This window comes from Alnus glutinosa, chromosome 6 (genome assembly GCF_958979055.1).
Source record: "Alnus glutinosa chromosome 6, dhAlnGlut1.1, whole genome shotgun sequence".
Lineage (NCBI taxonomy): Eukaryota > Viridiplantae > Streptophyta > Magnoliopsida > Fagales > Betulaceae > Alnus > Alnus glutinosa.
This window is the reverse complement of record NC_084891.1, coordinates 12,915,545-12,939,942: the sequence shown is the minus strand read 5'-3', so window position 1 is coordinate 12,939,942 and position 24,398 is coordinate 12,915,545. Positions and strand designations below refer to the sequence as shown.

General features: G+C 40.2%; 1 protein-coding gene across 5 annotated transcripts; it reads left to right on the top strand.

The window, feature by feature from the left end:
- Window positions 1-432: 432 nt before the first annotated feature.
- On the top strand, window positions 433-23,670 carry LOC133870597 (probable beta-1,4-xylosyltransferase IRX9H). Of its 5 annotated transcripts, none has more exons than XR_009900753.1 (7): window positions 433-1,204; window positions 2,440-4,163; window positions 4,956-5,019; window positions 18,423-18,466; window positions 21,631-21,675; window positions 22,254-22,462; window positions 23,202-23,670. XR_009900753.1 is itself a non-coding variant. In XM_062307758.1 (7 exons), the coding sequence occupies exons 2-6, from the start codon at window positions 3,262-3,264 to the stop codon at window positions 22,422-22,424; spliced, it is 1,431 nt and encodes a 476-aa protein (XP_062163742.1). In that variant the 5' UTR covers window positions 434-1,204; window positions 2,440-3,261; the 3' UTR covers window positions 22,425-22,462; window positions 23,202-23,670. The 5 variants fall into 5 exon arrangements, 3 of the variants coding, with proteins under 3 accessions (XP_062163742.1, XP_062163740.1, XP_062163743.1); XR_009900752.1 differs by having other exon boundaries at window positions 434-1,204; window positions 23,197-23,670; XM_062307758.1 differs by having other exon boundaries at window positions 434-1,204; window positions 21,631-21,880.
- Window positions 23,671-24,398: the final 728 nt, after the last annotated feature.

Here is a 24,398-nt window from a genome sequence, read left to right as displayed (position 1 = left end):
GGAAAGTTATTATTATTATTTTTTTAAAAAACAAGGTAAATGTATCGTTAACTTTCTTAATTGGAGCGCGATTTAAAAATGGTCTCCCACTTTTTAAAAATCAATATTAACTTATTTAGTTTTCGAGAATTTGAAATCAGTTATTTCTTAAATTTTTTATCTATTTTCTCAACTTTTATTAGTACCGCGTCAACCTTTTCGCCACATCATCTTAAAATATAATTATTATTTTTTAACTTTTCAAATTTTATTTTTACTTTTTTAAAAAAATAGAGACGTTTGGAGTGACTGTCGGGGGTGCCTGTGAGTCACCCTCAGAGCTACCTTGCCACCACACTCATGGGCCGAAAGGTCGCCACACGCCACCCCAGCCCCATCTGGGGTGGCCTGTGTTGATTTTATCTTGGAGAAGAATGAGAGCCAACCAGAGTGGCAATAAGAACAATGAGGTTTTGAATGGCAATTTAGACACAGAGATCAGAATTCCGAGCGACTTTCGGTGCCCGATTTATTTGGATTTGATGAAAGATCCCGTTGCGTTATCCACCGGGATCACGTACGATCGAGAGAGCATCGAAAAGTGGATCGAAGCGGGGAACCAAACCTGTCTAGTCACTAATCAAGTATCGACAAGCTTCGATGAAATCCCAAATCATGCACTGTGCAGGATGATTCAGGATTGGTGTGTTCAGAATCATTCTTATAGGGTTGAAAGGATCCCGACGCCTCGAATCCCAGTGACCCAATAAGAGGCTTCGGAGATTTGTTCAAGAATTGCGGTCTCAACTCAACGCCGGGATCACAAAAGATGCCGAGAGTTGGTGGCGAAGATCAATGCGTGGGTAAAGGAGAGCAAACGTAACAGGCGGTGTCGTTCTGCAACGCCTTCGCGGCTGCCAACTCCTACGCCACCTATTTGAAGAACACAGGCGCTGCCCTCAGTGACTACGCGCACGACGAGGTCACCCACTTTCCTATCTCCTCCTTCGTCACCCAACCGATATACTCGCAGCCATGGACCAAGCTATTGCCATTGGGGTTCTTGTGCTTTGCCAGAAACTCTGGCCCTGGCTCGGGCCCATATACAACGGTGAACATTGCTCCTTGGATTCTGACCGTCGGTGCTTCTATGATCGATCGGGAGTTCCGACTGATGTGGTTCTCGACGATGGAAGGGTTTTCGCCGGCGTGTCTCTGTAATCAGGTGACCCTCTTGTTGATTTCAAGCTTCCGTTGGTCTATGCCACTGACTGTAGAAATAGGTACGCATTGCTATATGGGGAGTCTTGAACCTTCGAAAGTCACCGGGAAAAATTGTCGTGTGCGATCGCGGAGGGAATGAGAGGGTTGAGAAAAGTGGCGCCGGCCATGGGAGAGGCCGTGAGCCACCCCAAACCCCCTTTTCTTTTTAAATAAAATTATGAAAAAAATAAAATTTTAACCTGATGTGCCGGCGGTGCCGCAAAGGCTGACGCGACCCAAATGAAAGTTAGAAAATGGACGAAAAAAATTATAAAATGACTGACTTTAAATTCTTAAAAAACTAAAAGAGTTAATATTAATTTTTACAAAGTGAAAGAATTATTTTTAAATTGTATTCCGACTCAAAGAGAAATGATACATTTATGCATTTAAAAAAAAAAAGAAAAAAAAAGAAAAAGTCCGGAAAGAATGTATAAGAAGGCCTGATTGGCCGGAACGTACCGTCTCTTTTTGATAAAAAAAAATATTTTTTATCAAAAAATAGTTTCTGATGTGATATTAAAAACCACTTTCTAATAAAATTTTTTTTTTTTTAATTAAAAAAACTGGTTGGGAGACGGTAAAAACCGTCCCCCAACAAGCATTTCCCATGTATAAGAGTTGGGTTAAAAAACATGGAATCTGACAAACGGTCGTTTCTCAAACAGGCGGGGGCCACGTATGAGTTGTCCATTAACTCGAAAATTATTTTATTGTGTTTGGTATCTTTGTGATTGATTGGGAGAGACTGCTATCACTGCAGTGAAGAACTTGAGTCTCTTTTTTTTCTAGCACCAGTAGTAGTACTTTATATTATTTTTTTTTTTATATTTAAGAAAAATTTCATGGAAAATATAAAAAATTTTCTTACAGTAAATGCCCTATATTTAGATAAGGAGGTTGTGAATAAATAGCGATTCTCAATATATACATGTCTACTATTTTTTTCCTATATATTATTTTAATATAAACGAAGTATAATTAATTGATATAGGAAAAAGAGAAAAAGTAAGAAATAGAAAAAAAGAATAAAATAAGAGTAAAAAAATAATATTTAATTGATATAAGAAAAAGTAAGGTAATGTATTGTGTGGTATTTTTTTATAGGGAAGTAAAAATTAGTTTTGTTCTCTAAATATAAAAAAAATAGTTAGAAATCTGCTGCTAGTGCTATAAGGAAGACTTTTTTTTCTAAAGTCTGAAAGATAGACACTCTCAGGGAGATTCCGATCGCTTTATAGTCTCAGCACGCTCACCCTGTGTCTGACCCCCAAGCATCAAAACCGCGGAACTCCATGGGAGCAAACGAAAGGCTAACGTTTTCTGTTGATGTGAACAAGGTGGAGATTGTTGTTCTCTCTCGTCGCTATCATTTGGTCCCAACCAACAAAGACCCATGTGTCATTGAACGGTAATGTAGCATTTCCATCCGAAAGTTCACTATTTACGGGGGACTAAAGCTGATATCTTTGGCATTTTCTTGGGTTCTTTTCTGGTTTGAATTTTGAGCTTGTTGGTGGTTCTTTGACTTGTAGTTCTTTTGGGAAGTTAATAGTAGATCAAGATCTCCATTCTGAATTTTTAGATTCTTAGGACAGTGGTAAGATAGGGACAGAAGGTTGCATTTTGAACTAGTTTTGGTGTTTATCTGCTCAAGAATGTCTTCGTGCGGTGGGGGATTGGTCGAATTTTGTGTGATAGTTTTATTTGGGCTGGCTATTGATGCTTCAACTATAATTAGAAATCTTGTCTCATATTAGATGCATGCAGCATAGAGCTGAATCTCAGTATTGTACTTGTAAAAATTGAGTTGGCTCAATTTGTTTGACGGATTTAAGATTAATTTCGACCCCTATAGGGAGTAAAATGTTGAAACGAGGGCTCAACTTTTATCTGTTTATCATGTTCAGTGGGAAGGAGAATGAGTTTGTAATTGATGTAGATGCATCTTAGTGGTAATTCTGATTTTGGGTAGCTCTTTAAGCTGGTTTGAAGTTAGTAAGATTTGGATTCCTCTTGATGGCTTCTATTAGAAGAACCTTGTCTCCAGTGCCTCGACCTGTAGCTTTACAAAATGGGGAAGTCTGTTCAGTTGCTTCTCCCTTGTCCAGGTCCTCATCATCTCCTCAGCACTATCCACCGGACGGTGGATTGTTATCTTCTTTGTTTGGTTCATTGGACTCTCAAGCTTTTGTTTTTGGTATTCTTTCACCAAGATCTTCTAGGCCCCTTGAGAGGTCAAAACCAAGGGTGCAAATGTGGAGGAGGTCTCTTTTCCATTTTTTCATTTGTTTCATGGTTGGGGTTTTCATGGGACTTACCCCTTTTGCCTCAATGAATTTATCCATGAATCCCATGTCAAAGCATCAATCTTTCTCATTTGAGGTAATATCCACTGTTGGGAATTTTCAGTCACATGAAAATGTGACCAGAACTGTGTCAAGATTAGACGGTGGGGACGTGAGACGTTCTGCAACATTAAAGTCAGAAGTGGAGGATCTGGAACTGATGGATGAGACCCATGAGGATAAATTTGATACCCAGCCACTCAGTGAAGATTCAAATTTGGTTTTGCGGAAGCTTTTGATAATAGTGACACCAACAAATGCCGGGCCATTTCAAGCCTATGATCTGATACGTTTAGCTCAGTCATTAAAGTTGGTCCCATCTCCTCTCTTATGGATTGTTGTTGAGATGACCTCCCAATCTGCAGAAACAGCTGATATCTTGAGGAGAACTGGGGTTATGTACAGGCATCTTGTTTGCTATAAAAATCTAACGGACATAAATGATGCATACATTCATCAGAGAAATGTGGCACTGTCTCACATAGAAACTCACCGTCTCGATGGAATCGTTTACTTTGCAGATGACAATAATGTCTACTTGGCCGATCTTTTTGAGCAAATGAGGCAGATCAGGTACTTACGTTATTTCTTTTCTTTTTTTGGGCTAAAAACTGTCATGCTGTTTTTTTATGCTAATGAAGCCTTGTACAATTTAGATACTTTTTATTTGGGTCTTATATTAGCCAAAAAGAGAAAAATTATGATCAGATTAAGTGTCATCATATACGAAGTTCTTGTGGCAAAGAGCAGATTTGAAATGGTTATAATATACTCCATATTTGTAACTAGTTATTGCATGTTTTATTCTACCATCTCAACAGAAGCTCTTGGTGATTTCCTAATTACTATGTTGTGATCGAACAAGGGGCTTTTGATGTGCACCAAAAATGAAGAATATGCAAGTTGTCTGGGTCAAGATTATTTAGAGGAAATGAATGGGAAGAATAATCTAGGAAGATTGAAAATACAAGAAACAAATTTTAAGGCAAGAATGAGAAAATTGGAAGCAAATTGTGGAGGTTGTCGATCAATACAATCAATCTAGTTAGAGTGTTGTGAGATTAGTATAAATGATGTTCATATGGCCTGTCATCCTTAATGGTTTAAAACGCTATGCAACAAACACAACGTGGGTCAAAGCAGGGAAGTAGATGTATAGTTTATTATTATGAGAACTTGGACTAGCAGCAGTTGAGTAAACAATAATTAAATGTTGTCATAAAGGACTGGCTAAGTTTGCATCAAGACCAATGCCAATACTACTGGAGAGCAAGGATCCCATTCTAGGTTCCCTTCTCTCTCTCTTAGTGTTATGGGAGTGGTGGTGGGGGGACAGACAAAAAAACTGACCTTTGCTCAATATAGGTGCCAGCTATATTACATGGAGCAGAAAGTGCATAATTTATTCCTCAGAGGCTATCATTCAAAGGTACTTCTGGCGACCATTTACTTTTCATATTGCCAGTAATACTTTTTGTGTTCTTCACCGTATGAGCCGTTATTGACTAGAGCTGTGTCAATTCGTGCAACAATTAGAAAGGATATATGGCCTCTTCTTAGATCAGAAATATCTTTATCTTCTGATAAAGATAAATCTGTCCAGATTTAAAAGGATTTGTTTTATCCTATTATCTAGGCTAGAAGTTGTATAGCTTATCCTATTATCTAGACTAGAAGTTGTATAGCATTAGGTTTATAATTCTCTGCTATTGATAAGCTTAAGTGATAAAGCTTAATCTCAAATATTGTATAGTCCTACTAAAGGACTAACATTATTGTTATTATATAAAGAACTCACTGCCCTACGGTTGAAGTAGGCGGTCAATCAAAACTACTCTAAGTTCTATATGGTATCAGAGCCAACCAAGACTAACGTCTATGGCTATTTCAACTCTTGAAACTGACTCCTCCACCCTAACCTCACCCCCTCTTTCTATCCTTACCTCTTCCGCACCAACACCCCTTCAGAATGTACATCACCATATCTTTTTTTTTGATAAGTAATAACCTGGTTTTATTAAAAGCGTCAGGCGCCCCTTAGTACACTGGCAGTATACAAGAGAAAATGCAATGCTGGAAAACGAAAAAAAAAAAAAAAAAAGAAGCCCAAAAAAAGAATGAAAGAAACCCACCGAACAAACCCACAGGAACCTAAGCCTACAAGCACAAAGAACCCCAATCCAACCCACAAGGAACACACAAGAAACCCACCCAAAAACCCACAGGAACCTACACCCTAAACCACAACACCCGCAGCCCACAAGCAACCCACAAACTACAGAACCTGAGCCTTTCCTCTCCTACTCCTAGATTGCACACTCGCAACGTCGTAGTTTATGGAGCTCTTCCGATTCTGCAGTTCTCTCCTTCCTTTGAACTTATACCGCTTCCCCATACTACCCCGATGAAAATCTTCCTCAATGGCATCCAACAAAGCCAGGGCTGAATCTTCATCCTCAGCACCATCCGACTCCCACTCCAAGTGTAAGTCGGGAGGAACAACGCCCAAGAGGTGAGGAAAATCACTTTCCTCTCCCTGATCCCACAAAACAATCTCCCCAGATGGGCTAAACCCTACCTGCCACTCCTGAGATTGGATCAAACCATTCTTGTTGGGAGTCTCACCCCACCCTTGTCAATGGTCAACGATTTGCATCCGTTCAGGGGGAAGGAACTCTCGGAAGAAGGAACCCGCGCCGTAGACCCACTCCCCCACTTGGCATCGGTAGGTTTTCAACCACATTCCCGACCAAAGCTTGAGAAGATGTACCCAAACACTGCGTCATCGGAGACCTCAAAGCTGTCATTGCCTCATCAATCAAGGAAATATCCAACTTACTAGCTTTGGCCTCCGATTTCCGTTGATACCTCATGACCGATTGGGTTTCGGAGGGATAAATGGGAGCCTCACTATCCGCCATCACCGGAAGAGACAAGCGAATCCTTTCTCCCAACGCAGCCGCCCCCAAAGAGGGACCCACAAATCCTTTAGAGTCCGAACCCAACCCCCCAAGCAGACACGGGGTTGAGTCACAAACTGACACATCCGACCGCAGGTTGGGCTTCGCTGCCTACTCTGAGGCGAACGGATCTTCAACCACTGCCGTACACAAGCTAGGACTTGCGCTGAAGAACTCGCCAGTATCCGACAGCCCTCCACCCATGCCAGTCGTCGTCTTCACCTCCGACCTAGACCCATCTTGCCGGGCCAAAGCAGGATGAGCGAAGAAAACCGGATTCTCCACCGGAGAAGAACCCCCCATCAACGAAGAGCCTGACTTGAACACCGGAAGAGTAGAAGACGACCCGTCCAAGGCTTCCGGCGCCGAAGAACCCAATTCGGACATTTCAGAGTCCAACCCCGCTTCGTTAAGTCCACAAACATTATCCGGGAAAGACCTCTTAGCCTTCTTGAGTTGGGCTTAAGGCCCAACTTCCTAGAACCATCCCTACAGCGTGGCCTTCTAAGCACAGCAGATGAGAACCTGCACTGGCCCAGTTTCAGCCCAACAGAAGAGATCCTGTTCCAGCCCATGTTAGACCCACTCACCCAATCCAGCCATACACCAACCTGCTCGAGGATCTTTTTGCAGAATGAGACGTCGCAGTCCCTTGTTCTGCACTCTCTGCCTTTTCGAACACTGGAGCCATCGACACAAAGGTCTTTACCCACCGGATCAAAATGGTTTCTCTCCCAGGCAGAACAGTCCATTGACCGCCGGACTTTCGCGCAAGACTGCTCCTTTATCGGGAATTGCTCCTCCTCGCACCAGGCCACCTCCTCCTGCGAGACCAGAATCCGGCCACCAAAAGCATGGATGGATGGCGGTGAGCGAACCGCTGCCTCGAAAGACAGAGGACCCGTTGCATTTCCCATACAATCCCCCACCTTCTTCCCCCTTACCTTCTCCTCCGGCGAGGAAACACCGAACCCGCACCCTACCGAAGAACCAAGAAATTCTATAGCCTTATGCAACTCACTAATAAACTTAAGCCAACCCCAACCACCCCGCCCCTCAGGAATACGAAGGATCCCTCTCTGAACGCCCACCCCATGGACCGCTACCTCCACAAACCGGCCATTAGTGTTACCTCCAATACGAACTATCGTCACCTTCGCCCCCTCCCTGAAAGATTTGACAAAATCAGACAGACCATGACCACCCATCAACACCTCCATAGTCGAGACCAGCCATTCGATGCACTGGTTACTGAGGAGTACCGCACTGGAATAAAATTTCCGCTTTTCTTCCACCCTTAGCACTGACGCCCCTTCAATAACCGAGAAGAAAACTACATCTTGTGGCGATTCCTCATGGTCCCCTTCCTAGAAGGCCAAAATCTATTCGGGCATGTCGATGGTTCAACACCACGACCCCCTCAGCTCGTCCTAGACACAACCTCTGGTCTCCTTATTGCCAATCCCTGTTATCAAACATGGTTCCATCAAGATCGAATGATATTCAGTGCCATCATCTCCACGCTATCCGTAGAAGCTTTATGTTACGGACCTCCGTAACGGGGGATGAACGGTGACGATTTGGATAGTGGTGAGCGTGGGATAGTAGGGTATTCGAGGTACCCTGGGCCTCCTAAGTTAGGGTTATTCGAGAAACCCTAGAAAACTCCTAATCAACTACAAGAGCTGAATTATAATATTTTTCTGCTTGATTATTCATTCTTCAATACCCCTATTAATAGGGTTACAAAGCTAGAATTACGGAATGATAATTAAATAAATATTACAAATTCTAAATAATAAATATTAATTCTAAAGGGAGACAAATCCCTTATTTTCCTATTGGAGATATTGCTTAATGAGCAATATTCCTTATTTACCTAATAATAATAATAACCTCCAACTCTGACCTTATTTAAAAACCTAACCTAATTATTCTCTTAAATAATAATATGATACTTACCTAATTTAAAACCTAATTCTAATTACTCTAGGTACGTAACACTCCAACCCCCTTAAAATGGACCTTGTCCCCAAGGTCCTAAAAATGCTGTTAATTGCTGCTGACGTGGAGGGTATCTTCTTCTTCTTTTTTTTTTTTTTTTTTTTTTTCTTTTTTAAACTCAGCATCACAGACGTTGATTCCCCCAAATCGTAGCTTCCATGTTTCCCTTATCCGCAATCTTCCATTTAGGGGTAGCAAGATCGGGCACCATATTTCTCTCTACTAGATGCCCGGATTTCACGCCGCCCTGGATGCCCTTCCTTCCTCCTTCAGCAAAAACTCCTCTTGAATTCCCATCCGCAACCGATCCTGATGGCGTATCTCTTCCAGCAAAAAATCCGAAAGTCTCGGACTCCATCTTTGTTCTTTCTCCGCAAGGCAAGCTCGAACGGCCTCCTCCGTCCATGAAACCGGATATGGCTCGTCTGTCCATAGCTCGCCGGACGAACTCCCTGTTTTGGACGGCAAGGTCTGGGTTGCCGTTCTTCATGCCGGAATCGCCGTTCCTCGCGTAATCACCGTCTGGGGGTCGTTTGGGTGGCCGCCGGCGACCTGAAGATTCGTCCGGAGGGGAAACTCGCTCCTTCGGACCTCTACCCATTCTTCCGGCTCCTGCTTCTTGCCACCGGCCAGGGAACGACGCTCTGGGCCACGGCCCAGTTTGGGTCGGCTCCCCGAGCCTCCTCCTTGCCACCCAACGCCGATTCGCCGGCTTCAAGGAGCGCCAGGTGTTGCGCCGAAGCCCCTTTTTCAGCCTCTTCGGCCCTCCCTTGCCCGAGCCATGGTCTTCCTTTCCACGGCCAGACACCTTCACGCCCAAAGCAAGAAACTCGGCAAGCTCTCCCTTGATTTTTGTTGCGTTTCTTCTGTCGGCTACACAGCTTGGCTTGTACCGTGACCTTTTCCTTCTTCGAAACCAGTCACAAGCCCGTCTTTTCTTCCCTCTTGCACCCGAAAGCAGAGCAACACCCAGAGATGGAATGTTGCGGCAGAGCCCAAAGAAATGGTTATGTGGGATTGCATCGTGATTGGTGGGTTTTGATGGATTTTTGGGTGGGGTTTTGGGTGGTGATGGTTTGATCAATGGTGGTAAGGCTTTATGTGGATTGAGGGGGCTGTGGGTATTGGGCGAAGGTGAGGCTAATATATGTGGTTTGTGGCGGGTTTGAGGGCTTGCAATGGTGGGGGTGGCTGGACTTGAAAGCTTTTGGGGTGGTGTTTGTGCCGATGATGGGGGTTGGTCCTCCTTTTGAGAGGAGATGGGTTCTAGGTCCTTGCATGGTGGTGGGGATGTGGTTTTGGGCAGTGATTGTACTGCCGGGTCGATTTGTGGTGGATTTGTGGGTTTAGGCAGTTGTTCGGGTTGTTTTTCTGGTATCTTTTCTAATGGTGAAGATGAGAGTGATATTACCTGTGAAGAGCTTGTGTGGGATGTGTCTTTTGCACGAGATTCTTGGAACTGGATGGTGAGGGTTGCCATTATCTCCTCAAATTGTTTCTTGAGCCGTTCTTCCATTGAATCCAACGTGCTCAACAGGCGATCTAGCCGTTGCTCCATCATGTCGAAACTTGGCTCTGATACCAAGATGTTACGGACCTCCGTAACGGGGGATGAACGGTGACGATTTGGATAGTGGTGAGCGTGGGATAGTAGGGTATTCGAGGTACCCTGGGCCTCCTAAGTTAGGGTTATTCGAGAAACCCTAGAAAACTCCTAATCAACTACAAGAGCTGAATTATAATATTTTTCTGCTTGATTATTCATTCTTCAATACCCCTATTAATAGGGTTACAAAGCTAGAATTACGGAATGATAATTAAATAAATATTACAAATTCTAAATAATAAATATTAATTCTAAAGGGAGACAAATCCCTTATTTTCCTATTGGAGATATTGCTTAATGAGCAATATTCCTTATTTACCTAATAATAATAATAACCTCCAACTCTGACCTTATTTAAAAACCTAACCTAATTATTCTCTTAAATAATAATATGATACTTACCTAATTTAAAACCTAATTCTAATTACTCTAGGTACGTAACACTTTACCTCATGTCATTGGCCTCTCTACTTCCCGTGAAGTCTGGCTCATTTTGGAGACACTATTCTCCGTTCAATCCCAATCACGCATCCTGCAGCTCAAGCAGCAGTTAGCCACCTTGAAGAAAGGTGCTCAATTAATCTCCGCTTACTTCCAAAAAGCGTAGGGATTTTCTCACCTATTAGTTGCCATTGGCAAGCCTGTCGACGCCTCGGAACTCGTCTCCAACATCCTTGCTGGCCTTGGACCAGATTATGATCCTCTTGTCACTTTTGTGACTACAAGGCAAGACTCCATCTCTCTTAATGATCTTTATGGCTATATGTTATCTTATGAGTTACGGTTGGAACAACACAAATCTGCAATTGATTTGAACATCTCTACTGCCAACACTGCCCAACGTCAAAGTCCCTCCTATCCACGCAACAACCGTGGCTCCAATCTAGGATATCGCAACAATTTTTCCCGAGGCAGGGGCCATGGCCGTGGTAGAGGGCCACCTCAGTAGTTCCCTTCATCTGGTCCTAGTTCCTTCCAACGCCCCACTTGTTAAGTATGTCACAAACAAGGCTATACAGCAGCCACCTGCTGGTTTCGGTTTGAGCAGGGCTATCAGGCTGACTCCCCTTCACTGCATGCCAACATGGCTTCTGCCTCTCTTGCCATTGACTCTTCATGGTACCCGGACACCGATGCCAACGTTCATCTGACAAATGATCTCTCCAACCTCAACTTGAATGCTGAGGACTACACTGGTATGGACAAAATCCGAGTAGGAAATGGCCAAGGTTTGAAAATTTTACACTTTGGTCGTGGTATCTTACCTACACCCTCACATAACTTTCAATTATTCTCCCTCTTACATTTTCCTGAAATACAGAAAAATCTCATTTTTGTAAATCAATTCACCCGTGACAATCACGTTTTTATTGAATTTCACCCAAATTTTTTCTATGTTAAGGACCTCAAAACCAGCCGGTTGCTCCTCCAAGGCTTGAGTAAACTTGGTCTCTATCCTTGGCCCTCCTCTCATGCTCCTCCTTCCAAGTCCCTTTCTGCCTTCATAGGTGAAAAGGTCTCCTTGGATCAATGGCATCTTTGGTTAGGTCATCCAGCTTCCCCTATTGTCAGCCGTGTTATTCAATCCAATAAGTTCCCCGTGGTTTCCTCAAAGCTCTCCACAATCTGTTCTTCATGTCAGCAGAGCAAGAGTCATCGTCTTTATTTCAGCATCAGTCCTTCTATTTCCAGTGCTCCCTTACAATTGTTGTTTCTTGATGTCTGGGGCCTAGCCCCCCTCACTTCTATAAACAACAATCGTTATTACTTAAGTATTGTGGATGATTTCAGTAAATGCACTTGGTTTTATCCTCTTGAATTAAAGTCTGATGTGTGCAATTTTTCTTCGTTTCAAACATCTTGTTGAAACTTATTTTGGTACCAAAATCCTTTCAGTCCAAAGTGACAATGGTGGCGAATTTCGTCTCCTTCAAACATCTCTAAATGCATTGGGAGTGTCCTATCGTTTAAGCTGTCCACATACCCATCATCAAATGGGATTTGTAGAAAGGAAACACCAACATATTGTTGAAACTGGGCTCACTCTTCTTTCCACTGGCACCACTGCCTGTGCTCCCTTAACCCTTTGGGACTCGGCCTTTGAAACTACAACATTCCTAATCAATAGACACTAAGCACAAGTCTCCTTATGAGTGCTTATTCCAAGTTTCACCCGATTATAAGTTTCTAAAGACATTTTGTTGTGAATGTTGGCCATTCCTGCGTCCCTATAATTCAACTAAACTTGCCTTTAGATCCACTTCTTGTGTTTTTATCGGGTACAGCAAAAACCATCTTGGATACAAGTGTCTTCACCTTCCATCTGGCAGAGTCTGCATTGCCCGACATATCATTTTTAATGAAACCAAGTTTCCATTCCTCACATCTACTCCCAACAGCCCCTCTTCTCCTCCTCCATCCAAAACCCAGTGTTTGTCCCCATTCTGCCACCATCGCATCCAGCAACCAATGATGCACCCAGCATTCCTCTCATACAGCCATCTCCATCTCCACCCCTCTCACCTACCACAGAAATAGCCACTAATCCCCATACTCAAATAATCTTAGCCTCTCCTACTGCATTCGAGCCACCTCCTCCCTCACGGGTACATGGTATGATAACACGATCACATAATCAAATTTTCAAATCTACCACACTCGCGGATGGCAGAGTCAGGTATTCACCTCCTCAAGCACTCACAGCTCTCCTACATGGTCAAGAAGCTGAACCAACTTGCTACACTCAAGCAAGTCAGCATGCTCAATGGCGCAAGGCCATGAATGAAGAGTTCGATGCTCTCCTTAAAAATGGAACTTGGTCCCTGGTCTCTCCCTCTCCAGCCATGAACGTAGTTGGGTGCAAATGGGTCTTTCGGATCAAGAGAAAGGCTGATGGGCAAATAGAACGGTATAAGGCTGGGTTAGTAGCCAAAGGGTTCCACCAACAACCCGGGATCGATTTTTTAGAAACTTACAGCCCCGTAGTTAAGCCTATAACTATTCGAACGGTGTTATCCATTGCTATTTCTGCAGGTTGGGCAATCCATCAAGTTGATGTCAGCAATGCCTTTCTCCATGGCAATCTCCAAGAAACCATGTATATGGCACAACCTCCCGGGTTTCAGCATCCTTCCCATCCTACGGCTGTTTGTAAACTGTACAAAGCCTTATATGGCTTAAAGCAGGCGCCAAGAGCATGGTTTTCCAGACTAAGCACTTGTCTTCTAGAACTACAATTCAAAAGCTCCAAGGCTGATTCATCCCTTTTTATCTACAATGCTCATGAGATTCAAATGTTTGTGTTAATTTATGTTGATGATATAATCATCACAAGTTCACACACTGGAGCTATTTCTAGGCTTATTCAGGATCTGAATTTATCATTTGCTCTCAAAGACCTTGGACCTTTACATTTCTTTTTAGGTGTTGAAGCCACTTGGTCCTCAGATGGTCTCCATCTCTCTCAGCAAAGGCACATCCTTGATGTCCTAAAGAAGACCAATATGGAGCTTGCCAAACTGGTTGCTACTCCAATGTCTTCCTCTTCTATTCTCAGCAAGTTTGAAGGCTCTACAATTATGGATCCTACACTATACCGCAGCACCATTGGATCACTTTAATACTTGTCTCTCACTCATCCGGACATTGCTTTTGCTGTCAACAAGGTATCTCAGTTTATGCAAGATCCACGAGACCTTCACTGGATTGCTGTCAACCGCATTCTGCGCTACTTAAAGGCCACAGTTGACTACACCCTTTGCATTCACAAACGCTCATCACGTCATCTTATTGCCTTCTCGGATTCTGACTGGGCTGGCTGTCCCGATGACCTGAAATCGACGTCTGGATATTATGTTTTTCTGGGTAAAAATTTGATCTCATGGAGCTCCAAGAAGCAGCCCACTGTGTCACGTTCAAGCACGGAGTCCGAGCACAAAGCTCTTGCGAATGCCTCTGCTGAATTGATATGGATTCAGACTCTCTTATGTTTGAGTTTTCCTACCACGTGCACCAATCTTATACTGTGATAACATTGGTGCGACTTATCTCACTTCCAATACAATCTATCATGCGCGTACAAAGCACATTGAGATAGACTACCATTTTGTTCGGGATCAAGTTGCAGACAAGTATTTAGAAGTTCGGTTCATTTCTAGAAAAGATCAGCTTGCGGATGTCCTAACAAAACCACTTCCTTCAAGCAGATTTCTACAGCTCAGTTTCAACCTCAATGTCTGGGTGCCTACGTCGAGTTTGAGGGGGCGTATTAGATCAGATATATCTTTATCTTCTGATAAAGATAAATCCGTCCAGATTTAAAAGGATTTGTTTTATCCTATTATCTAGGCTAGAAGTTGTATAGCTTATCCTATTATCTAGACTAGAAATTGTATAGCATTAGGTTTATAATTCTCTGCTATTGATAAGCTTAAGTGATAAAGCTTAATCTCAAATATTGTACAGTCCTACTAAAGGACTAACACTATTGTTATTATATAAAGAACTCACTGCCCTACGGTTGAAGTAGGCAGTCAATCAAAACTACTCTAAGTTCTATACCTCTTTTAATTCTAATCTTCCACAAGAAAGCCTGCCAGCTTAATATTTTGCCCCACGGGTGTACTTGTTGGGTTCAGTTGATCTTAAAACAAAAATGTAAAGGAGTCAAGAGCAGTTGACTTCTATCATATACGCAGTTGGAATTAGTGATCTACTAATCTTCCACAAGAAAGCCTGCCAGCTTAATATTTTGCCCCACGGGTGTACATGTTGGGTTCAGTTGGATCTTAAAACAAAAATGTAGAGTCAAGAGCAGTTGACTTCTATCATATACACAGTTGGAATCAGTGATCTGCTTTGTCTATACTTGTGCCACACTTATAATTGTTTCATGACTGCTAAAAAGTGATTGGTTTAATTTCCCGTAGTAATTATGGTGTAGAATAAGTTTTCCCACAATTTCAAATTTTCTAGTGTTAGGATTTTATTTTCTTTATTTATTTATTTTATTTTCGGATTTTCCTACTAACTTTAAGACTTTTGTATTGTCAGGTTTTCTTAAAAACTCTAGAATTTGTTTTATTCCCTTCTTTTTTTGATAACAGGGAACCTCTACAAGGCAGGGCCCTTTGGACCCACCCTTACAGAGTAAACCTCGGTTCCATGCTTATTCCCTTCTTTTAAGAACTTATAGTAAGCTTACGATTAGGATTTGTTGCCTATACAAAGGCTTTGTTAAACCTTATTTCATAAATAGAGATTATCAAGTTTAGTATCAGGTTTTTATAAAAGAAAAGTATTTTCTTCGTTCATCTTCCTTTTGTGTTTAAGGATTCAAAACAGATATGGCCTTTTTTTTTTTTTTTTTTTCCACTTTCTATTGCTTCCGTTGCATCAATTGATATAAAAGCTGTGGTGGAATCCAAATTTGGCTATTTACAGGGCGGATGGTGCTCCCACGTTCCTACAAGAGCTTTTGGGGTGGGATTATGGAAGAATGTTAGAAAAGGTTGGGAGACATGTTCAAGCTACACCAGATTTGAAGTGGGAGATGGGACCAGGATTAGCTTTTGGCACGTTTTGCGGGAATATGACTCTTAAGGCAGCTTTTCCAGCCCTGTTTGGTATAGCCGCTGCCAAGGATGCCTTTGTTACAAATAAAACCTAGAGTTCTTGGGTGGTTCCAACTAGTGGAACATGAGTTTACTAGAGAAGTGCATGATTGAGAGGTGAATGTTTTTGCTCTTTCTTCCAGATACTGCATTCAATGATAGTTAGAAGAGGTGGCCAAGACAAGCTTTGTGGGTCCCTTCCAAAAATGGCCTTTTCAAGGTCAAGACTTTTTTTCACTCCTTGACTCGTCTTATAAGTACTCGCTTTCCCTGGAAGTGTGTGTGGCGGACCCAAGCCCCCTCAAGGGCGGCCTTCTTTTCATGGTCGACGGCTCTTGGAAAGATCATCACATTGGACAATCTCAGGAAACGCCATGTTATCGTGATCAACAGATGCTGCATGTGCAAGAAGACGGAGGAGTCCGTGGACCATCTCCTTCTCCATTTCGATGTGGCTTCTGCCTTGTGGTACTCTCTTTTCAGTCATTTTGGGTTATGCCAGGAAGGGTTATCGATTTGCTTGCTTGTTGGTGGTCTTTGGGCCTGTCGAGGAGTGCTACAGTGTGGAAAATAATGCCCACTTGCATCTTTTGGTGCTTATGGAGGGAAATAAATAACCGGAACTTTGAGGACATGGAGAAGACCCCTGAGGAACTTTTATCCTCCTATTACACTCTATATCTTTGGACTACGGCTTATGTGTTTTCCTTATCATCTTTTAGCTTTCTTGATTTCCTTACTCGTTTCTTTAGTTGGGCGTTTCTTTTTGTATACTCACAGTTGACTAAGGGGTGCCTCACACTTTTAATGAGATTGGCTTATTACTTATAATAAAAAAAAAATTGATATCAAAGCCTTCGTATTCCCTATGGGGGCAACTTTCTTGGCTCTTATAAGAGTTGAATTCATGGACTTAAAACGTGAAATGCCACTAGCTTTTCATGGGATGTAGCAGGCTTTGTATGAGAAGCAGTATACTTTGTGCAATATTCAAATAAATCTTGCTTGGCTAATAGTGGATCCATATGTGAGCCATGGAAAGAACAAGATTTGCTGTGACGCAGGCTTGCATTCAACTTGTTTGTGATGGTGTTCATATACCCGCACATAGTTAGTCAGCCTATGGGAGAATTTTAGTGATGGCGAAGATTTTATTGAAAGTGTATTTCAAATATTTGGTGCAAACAAATCATCAGAATCTAGAGATTTTTGCATGAATATGTTGTTGTGACAAACTGACATTTTGGATCGCAAAGTAGAAGAGAGCAGAATAAAATAAGTCAATAACATAAAACACCACGATTTACATGGTTTGGCTTGAAAAGCTTATATCCACGACTAGAGACAATCGAAAAGAATTTTCACTAACAAAAGATGGAGTACAAAATATTGGTTAAAAAAAAAACTACTTAAATTGGAAGTCCCAATACAATCAAAATCTCACATTCTCATAAAAGAGAACTTTTACAAAAGAGAAATTCTTTCTTTAGTTCTCTTGGTGAGGTTGCCTACAAAATTACTTCCTTTATGGACCTTGCCACTTTTGGCTAAAGTCCTACTTGAATTTATTCTAAATCCATTGAATATTTTGAAAGCAATACATTTTAGAAGCCTTTAATTCTTTTCCTTGTTGAACAAGTGTAATACCCCAAAATAATAATAGCAAGCAAATAATCATTATATACTCATATTGCTAATTTACTCAACCAAGTGTCCTAAAATAATTTTTTTAAAAAATATATAAAAATAGGATAATATTAATAATAAATTTTATCCCCCAGCTGAACATTCGACAAGTCTCTGAAATGTTCGATGTGGACTCCTACTCGAATGTTCGAAGCATTTCTGGAATGTTCAAAGTGGACCCCTTTCTCTTGCTCAGAAACAATACATCGAACGTTCAAAGCATCTCTGGAACGTTTGATGTGGATCCATTTTTTCTGCTCAGAAACAATACATCGAATGTTCGAAGTAATGCACCAAACGTTCAACCATGCCTGAAAAGTAATTTTAACCCACTATCCACATCATTTAGTCTAATCCCTTCAATCCACATCTATTAAAGTCACCCCCACGTCTTTCAGACTCCCCTACTCCTCCATGCATCCTAGCCACTCCATTTCTTGAGAGAAAGAGATCCTAAACAGAGAAGGAGGTGTTATCTAATCTCATTAAGGTAAAATTTGAATCTTAAACTCATTTTTCATGTTGTTAATACTCTGTTCATGAGATTTATCATGTTTTTAGTGAGCCTTAAACATACCATGATGTATTCATAATTTCTCTCTGAAAAAGAAATAGTTTCTAACAAATTGGGAATTCACTCTCATTTTTCATAAATTCTCACGTTGACATGGTTTAACATGTTTTTATAAAGGTATTATGAGCTTTAGATAGGATGGAAAATGGTATGGGTAAGAGCTTTGAGTTTTTCATGCATTTTGGTACCTCTCGAACGTTGAGTTGACCAAACGTTCAACCCTTGCTGATTGAACGCTTGACCCCGATACTAAACATTTGACATGGCTAGAAATAGTTAATTAGGGTTTTGATGGTAGGTTAGAATGCTAAGGTGTTGTATTAAGGATTTTTAAGTGCATGGGTTAGGACTCTCGTTGTACTATGTTTAATGTTATGGTATATTTCGCAGTGGCGGGAGTTCAAGATGTTCGAGCCTATGGATGAGTGTTTGAGGTAAGTAAATACTTACCAAAATTGGTCTCACTTTAACTTGCGATAATATGTCAGCGGACTGAGCATGCTTTATTCTTCATAATGATACTCATGAGCCCACCTTTTTTATAACTGCTTCGAGACAAGTATTACTTATTTTCTGATGACGATAAATGAAGTATATTTGCATTGTATGACATGGTATACGGTACGTGATGTAGCATGGTAACACCATGTTTAAATGAGGGTCACGATTATAGCTTTGCTAGTAGCGTTGGCCAACTGAGGTCGGACTCAGTTGGGCTGCTAGTATATGACAGTATGCGTATAATATTTTAGGGCACCGGTGTTGTATTTTCTTGGGGATAGTGCCAACCCTGTTGGGAATGGGTTAATACCCTGGGTAGACATATGGAGAATAGCTATGATCTTATTTACATATATATATGTATAACATGTTTTTTTTCTGCATTAAAATTTTAGTGTTTGTCATTGAACTGTTACCTAAGGCTCATTGCATAACCGGTTTTGTAATAATTTATTTACTAAGTCGTGGACTTACATAGTTACTATTCTTCTCTGTCAAACACCACGGTGTTTACGACTTAGCAGGTTGCGAGGCGGTAGAGTGAAATTCGCTAGGATGAAGATACCGAGCGAGTGACTCATATTTGTAAGGTTGGGTTGTTGGTATTTAGTTCTTATAGTAATGTCTGTTTGGAGGCCTCTAAGTCTATGATTGATGATATATGATTATGTCTTAAAGGTGTATTGCTAAAAGTCTCAAATCATGATTTCTGCTTTTCATATGCTTTTTACTTTGATAAGTTTATGGGTAATTAAACTAGTCAGTTACTAGCTAATTGATCTAGAGGAATCGCTAGTAACTCTCCAAATTAAGTAAATACAATTACCTAATTTTGAGGGTGTTACAACAAGGAATACCAAATTACATATGTCTCTAATTATTATTCTTTGTTGGGCAAGGAGTACTAGTTACTTATGTGATAAGGAGAATATTTTCCTTTCACATTAAGACACAAAATAGTTATTTTATTCAAAATGGAAATTTGAGGCAACTTTCTACATATAGATCTATCAAGCTTTAATGTTTTTCTTCATAGTAAAGGTTTCTTTGATTTGGCAAAACGAGGTAGAGATATTCTTTGAATACATGAAGATTTCCAAGGAGATTGGTGGGAGCAAACGACAGAGATCTCAAGGGTAAGACAATGGAAGGCACGAACTCAATAATGGAAGAAGATGAAGCATTTGTTGTAAGCAAGATTTTTATCCCTGATTTATGAGCAATATTAATAAAGCCCAAAATTATACATAAGAAAGCGTCTTGAAGCTGAGTTGCAAAAGTCCTTCCGTAGCATGAATCTTGTGCTCAAAAAGAAATTGAAGAAAGAGCAGTGAAAGTGGCTGAAGAAGATCTTTGCCATAACAATAATTTTAAAGCACTTGTCCTTCAGGCCAATAGATTTGTGTTGAAGATGATCTTTTGTAGGTAAATTTTCTGCCATGTTTCCAAGAAACCATTCAAAATTGGGACATCTATTAAGTATTTGATAAAAATTATTATTTTTTATTTATTTAATATACAAGTAATCGAAATATCATTAAAAGCGTAAGGGGCCTTCATGTACACATGAAGTATACAAGAGAAGCCACCTAGGTAGAAGGGGCAAAAAGAAAAAGGAACTTAGGAAAACTAATCACTAAAGTAGAAATATAAGCAGATGTCCAAAGGTATAAGGTGTTCAAGAAAAAAGATTCAACTCCTCCAAAGACATCTCACGGTCTTCAAAACAACTATCATTCCTCTCTCGCCATAGACACTACAAAAGGCACAAAGGCATCATCTTCCAAACAATGGCATTCCAAGTGCTGCTAGCATTCCACCAACAAGCAACAAGTCAACAACTCGTCTCGACAATAGCCCAAGACAACCCGAAATGTTTGAAGAAAACATTCCACATGGCACAAGCAACCTCACAATGAAGAAAAAGGTGATCCGCTGACTCTCCATTCTTTTTGCACATAACACACCAATCCTTATTTGGACAACATTGTGCAACCTAATATTGTTGATGGGGGACACACCACCGGTGGTTAATGAAACTCCGAAGAGGATCGATTCTGCTAGTATTAGGTTTTTGTTCATTTAAATTGACAATTTAAAGTTAAAGATGTTCTGTCAACTAGTTTGTCATTGTATGATATACCTTATCTGCAATACTGTGAAGAAGCAAGCATTGATCAAGTTTGGCAATACTTCATTAGAAGGGATTTGGTTTGAAAAAATTGTATGATTGTAAAGAAGTGTTTAAGCCAAATCATGAAGGTTGTATAGTATAAGAATGACAAGTTGAATTTGATTTTAAAACAGATTGTTTCTGTAGTCAACTAAGGCGAAACAGCATTCGGAACTATTGGCTATATTCAAGATTCTGCATCAATGGATTTGAGCAAAGGAATCATTTGTTCTTTTATCATGGAAACACATGTTGGAAAGGCCTACTTAGGATTCCAATAAAGGGGGATTGAAGACAACTCAAGGACGATTTAATTTCAAGCAGGGGAATAGATGTAGGACAAGAAGTTACTCTGTATTTCCAAGTAGTGCTAGGATTTTGTTTTTCAGCTTTTCCTATATTACAATTCGTATTTTTTTTTTTTTTTCATTTTTCTGGTAACTTTAGGACTTTTGTATCATTGGGCATGCTTAGAAATTTTAGGATTTGTTGTATTTCCTTTTTTTAAGAACTTCTAGTAACCTTGGACTAGGATTTGTTGTTTGTAAAAAGGCTTGTATTGAGTCTTATTTCATGGATAGAGATAATTGAGTTTAGTATTGAGTTTTTTTTTTAATAAAAGAAGAGTTTATGTTTTGTTCGTTTTCTTTGTGTGTTCAAGGAGTCAAGAGAGAGGCATGTTCTTCCCATTTTAACCGTTTCTGCTGCGTCAAATTATGTACTGTTTTAGATTTCAACTAGTGAGGCACTTTCTCTTGGTAGCATGATTTCCGGTTGTTCATTCCCTATTCATCATATGTTAGGTTTTATAGCAATTATATGATGGGCCATCATTTTATCTCCTTTCACAATTTTTTCATCACAGATATATATTCTTTTGTGCATCTTGTTTTGATATAGCCCCATTTTTGTTTTGGCTTGCAGGCGATTTGGAACATGGACAGTGGCCAAACTAACTGGGAATAAAAGGCAAGCTATATTGGAGGGGCCTGTTTGTAATGAAACTCAAGTAATTGGATGGTACATAAATGAATCACATCTGAGATTTCAGAGATTCCATGCTGAAATGTCTGGTTTTGCGTTCAATAGTACCATACTGTGGGATCCAAAGAGGTGGCACCGGCCCACTCTGGAGCCTATTAGGCAACTTGACACAGTCAAGGATGGCTTCCAAGTTAGTCCTTCTTGTGTCTTCTCTGGTTTCCCATAATTGTACTCCATGTTGTAATGTGAATTGCATTGCTGCTGTTTCATGACAGCCAAAATGCTCATTTTGGTCTTTTCCAAAAGAAATTATTTTTGGCTCCATAACATGATTGATGGGTCCTGTAATTTGTAATGGAATGGAGCTATAAGCTTCACCCACCACAAAGGGGTATTAGAGAGAGGAACCCACTTATACCATATCTAACTGCAACTTTAGCTGATTAATCCTTTTCATTGGAGAGAAATCCATATTTTATCTGTTCTATTGCTTGAGATGCCTTGACCACGTGAGCTAGAATGATCTTGGCTTTATTTGCTAACCTAATTGATTTGCATTGCAGATTAGCACATTTATTGAACAAGTTGTGGAAGATGAAACCCAGATGGAAGCCTTACTGCAGGACTGCTCAAGAATCATGGTTTGGAATATTTACCTTGCACCATCTGCTTCTTTCTATCCCAGCAAATGGTTAATGAAGAATAATTTAGATGTCATTCTTCCCCTTACGTGAAGTTCTTGATGTGAGAGGAGTCAATTTGGGTAGTGAAGGTAAGTCAAACATCTGAGACTTAAACTAGTTGAATTTGCCATTTTATTTTCTCCTAGGGGATATTCTGATGCAATCAAATAATAAAAAGAACAAAGAAAAATGATATGGGCTACTTCGAGAGAGCCGTGATTTCCAATGACTACTTCGAGAGAGTCATGACCTACTAAGACACCAAAAAAGTTCTAGGTTTATTAATATTCAACATGATATTTTATTGATTAGGGTTACACTAATATAGAAAACAGATGGGTCATAAGACATAACTATTATGTCTAGCTGTCATTACATCATGCAGAAAAATAACTACGAAGGAAATAAACAAAGGAAAAATACATTTCTTATTAGTTAAAACACTTAGGGAAATAATATATGGAGAATTATACCCCTTATACCAGCTGGCTGGGGGCTTCTTGGTGGCTAGGGCATTGCCAACTAGCCCTAGGAAAATCTGAACGTATTATATTCATATGCCAAATGGAAAGGATGTGATTTTTTATGATACATAATTCCATGAAAAATAATGGACTTTATTTCCTGCTTACCAACGATAAGCGGGAAATAACATGCCAAAAAGCATTTCACAGGTTATACAAAACCAAAAAGAAAGACTTAGCTTTTGGTTTCAAACGCCTCTCTGCCTATGGATTCTATTATGTTGGGGGTACGGTTAAAGAATACCTGTTCTACCTCTCTCTCTCATTCTCATTTTTGACATCATTTATCTGTATTGTAGGAAAGATAGTCAAGAATCATTGATCATCCTGTTTCTGTTTATCTTCACTTTGGCTGATTCCTGTTTAGAGTGCAAATCTTGTAAGGCTGGCCGAGACAGTTCCCCTTGATAAGATGGTGGAGTTTTTGCGCACAAATTTTCTGCCCATTAGGCTTTGAATTAGTGTTAGTTTCCTTTATTTCAAGGAAAAAAAAAAAAAATTGTACAGTTATATGAGTTGTCCAATAACTCATAAACCATCTACCTTGGCTGCCCTCTTAAACCAGTGAAATTCAATCTAATTGGATAGGAAGGAATAGCGAGGTAGCAAACCATCTTCATCTGCAGAGTGATGCAAGTTCCACTATTTCAGTTAAGTTGCGTTTTCTCTTTGCATGGGCGTGGTTTAGTTATTCCATGTGAACACTAAAAGCAATTGAATTTAGTTAGTTCTCTGGGCATTTGGTCCATTGACATGACAGGCCTGTGCATCTATTTCTGTACAAAAATTATTGAGTAATGTTTGTTGCACACTATTTGGACACAAATTTGATGTGTCAAATGGTTTTCAATATGGAAAATGTTAGATTTACAACACCAACATAACAAGAGCACAACACTCCCTCACATGAGCGTGGGGCCCAGTGTGTGGAACCCACCCTCATGTGAGGGGGTATTGTGCATTTGTTGTGATGGTATAGTGCAGTAATTAAATCCCTTTCAATATATATATGGGGGGTGTTATTTGCACTCCAGCCCCACAACAGGGGCACAACACCACCTAGGGCCCACCCCTATGTGAGGGGGTGTTATACCCCTGTTGTGCTCTTGGAGTACAAATAACATTTTCATATATATATATATATATATATATATATATATATATATATATATATATATATAAAATAAATTAAAATCTGCTGGATAAAGATTTGTAGAGCAAATCGTGGGCAATAAACATTACTCAAAATTATTTAATACTTCACAAAATGAAGGGTTATGGCTTTTACTTTGTTATTTTATATAGGAAAAAAAAAATGCAAAACTAGTCTTTATGGTTTTACTGATTTACAATAAGCTCCCTATGGTTTTAAAATGTTCCAAGAGCTCTATATAATATGCAAAAATAAGAAACTAGTTCGTACTATCAAATTATGTCAGATTGATTTTCTTTTTTTTTTTTTTTTTTTTTTTTTGTTTTTTTTTTTTGTTTTGTTTTGTTT

What these genes read in the sequence shown, in the direction of transcription:
- LOC133870597 (XM_062307758.1), top strand. Translation starts at nt 3,262, where the DNA reads ATGGCTTCTATTAGAAGAACCTTGTCTCCAGTGCCTCGACCTGTAGCT. An exon ending in GAGCAAATGAGGCAGATCAG is followed by an intron (nt 4,164 to 4,955) that starts GTACTTACGTTA and finishes TGCTCAATATAG; the next exon opens with GTGCCAGCTATATTACATGG. An exon ending in CAGTCAAGGATGGCTTCCAA is followed by an intron (nt 21,881 to 22,253) that starts GTTAGTCCTTCT and finishes TTTGCATTGCAG; the next exon opens with ATTAGCACATTTATTGAACA.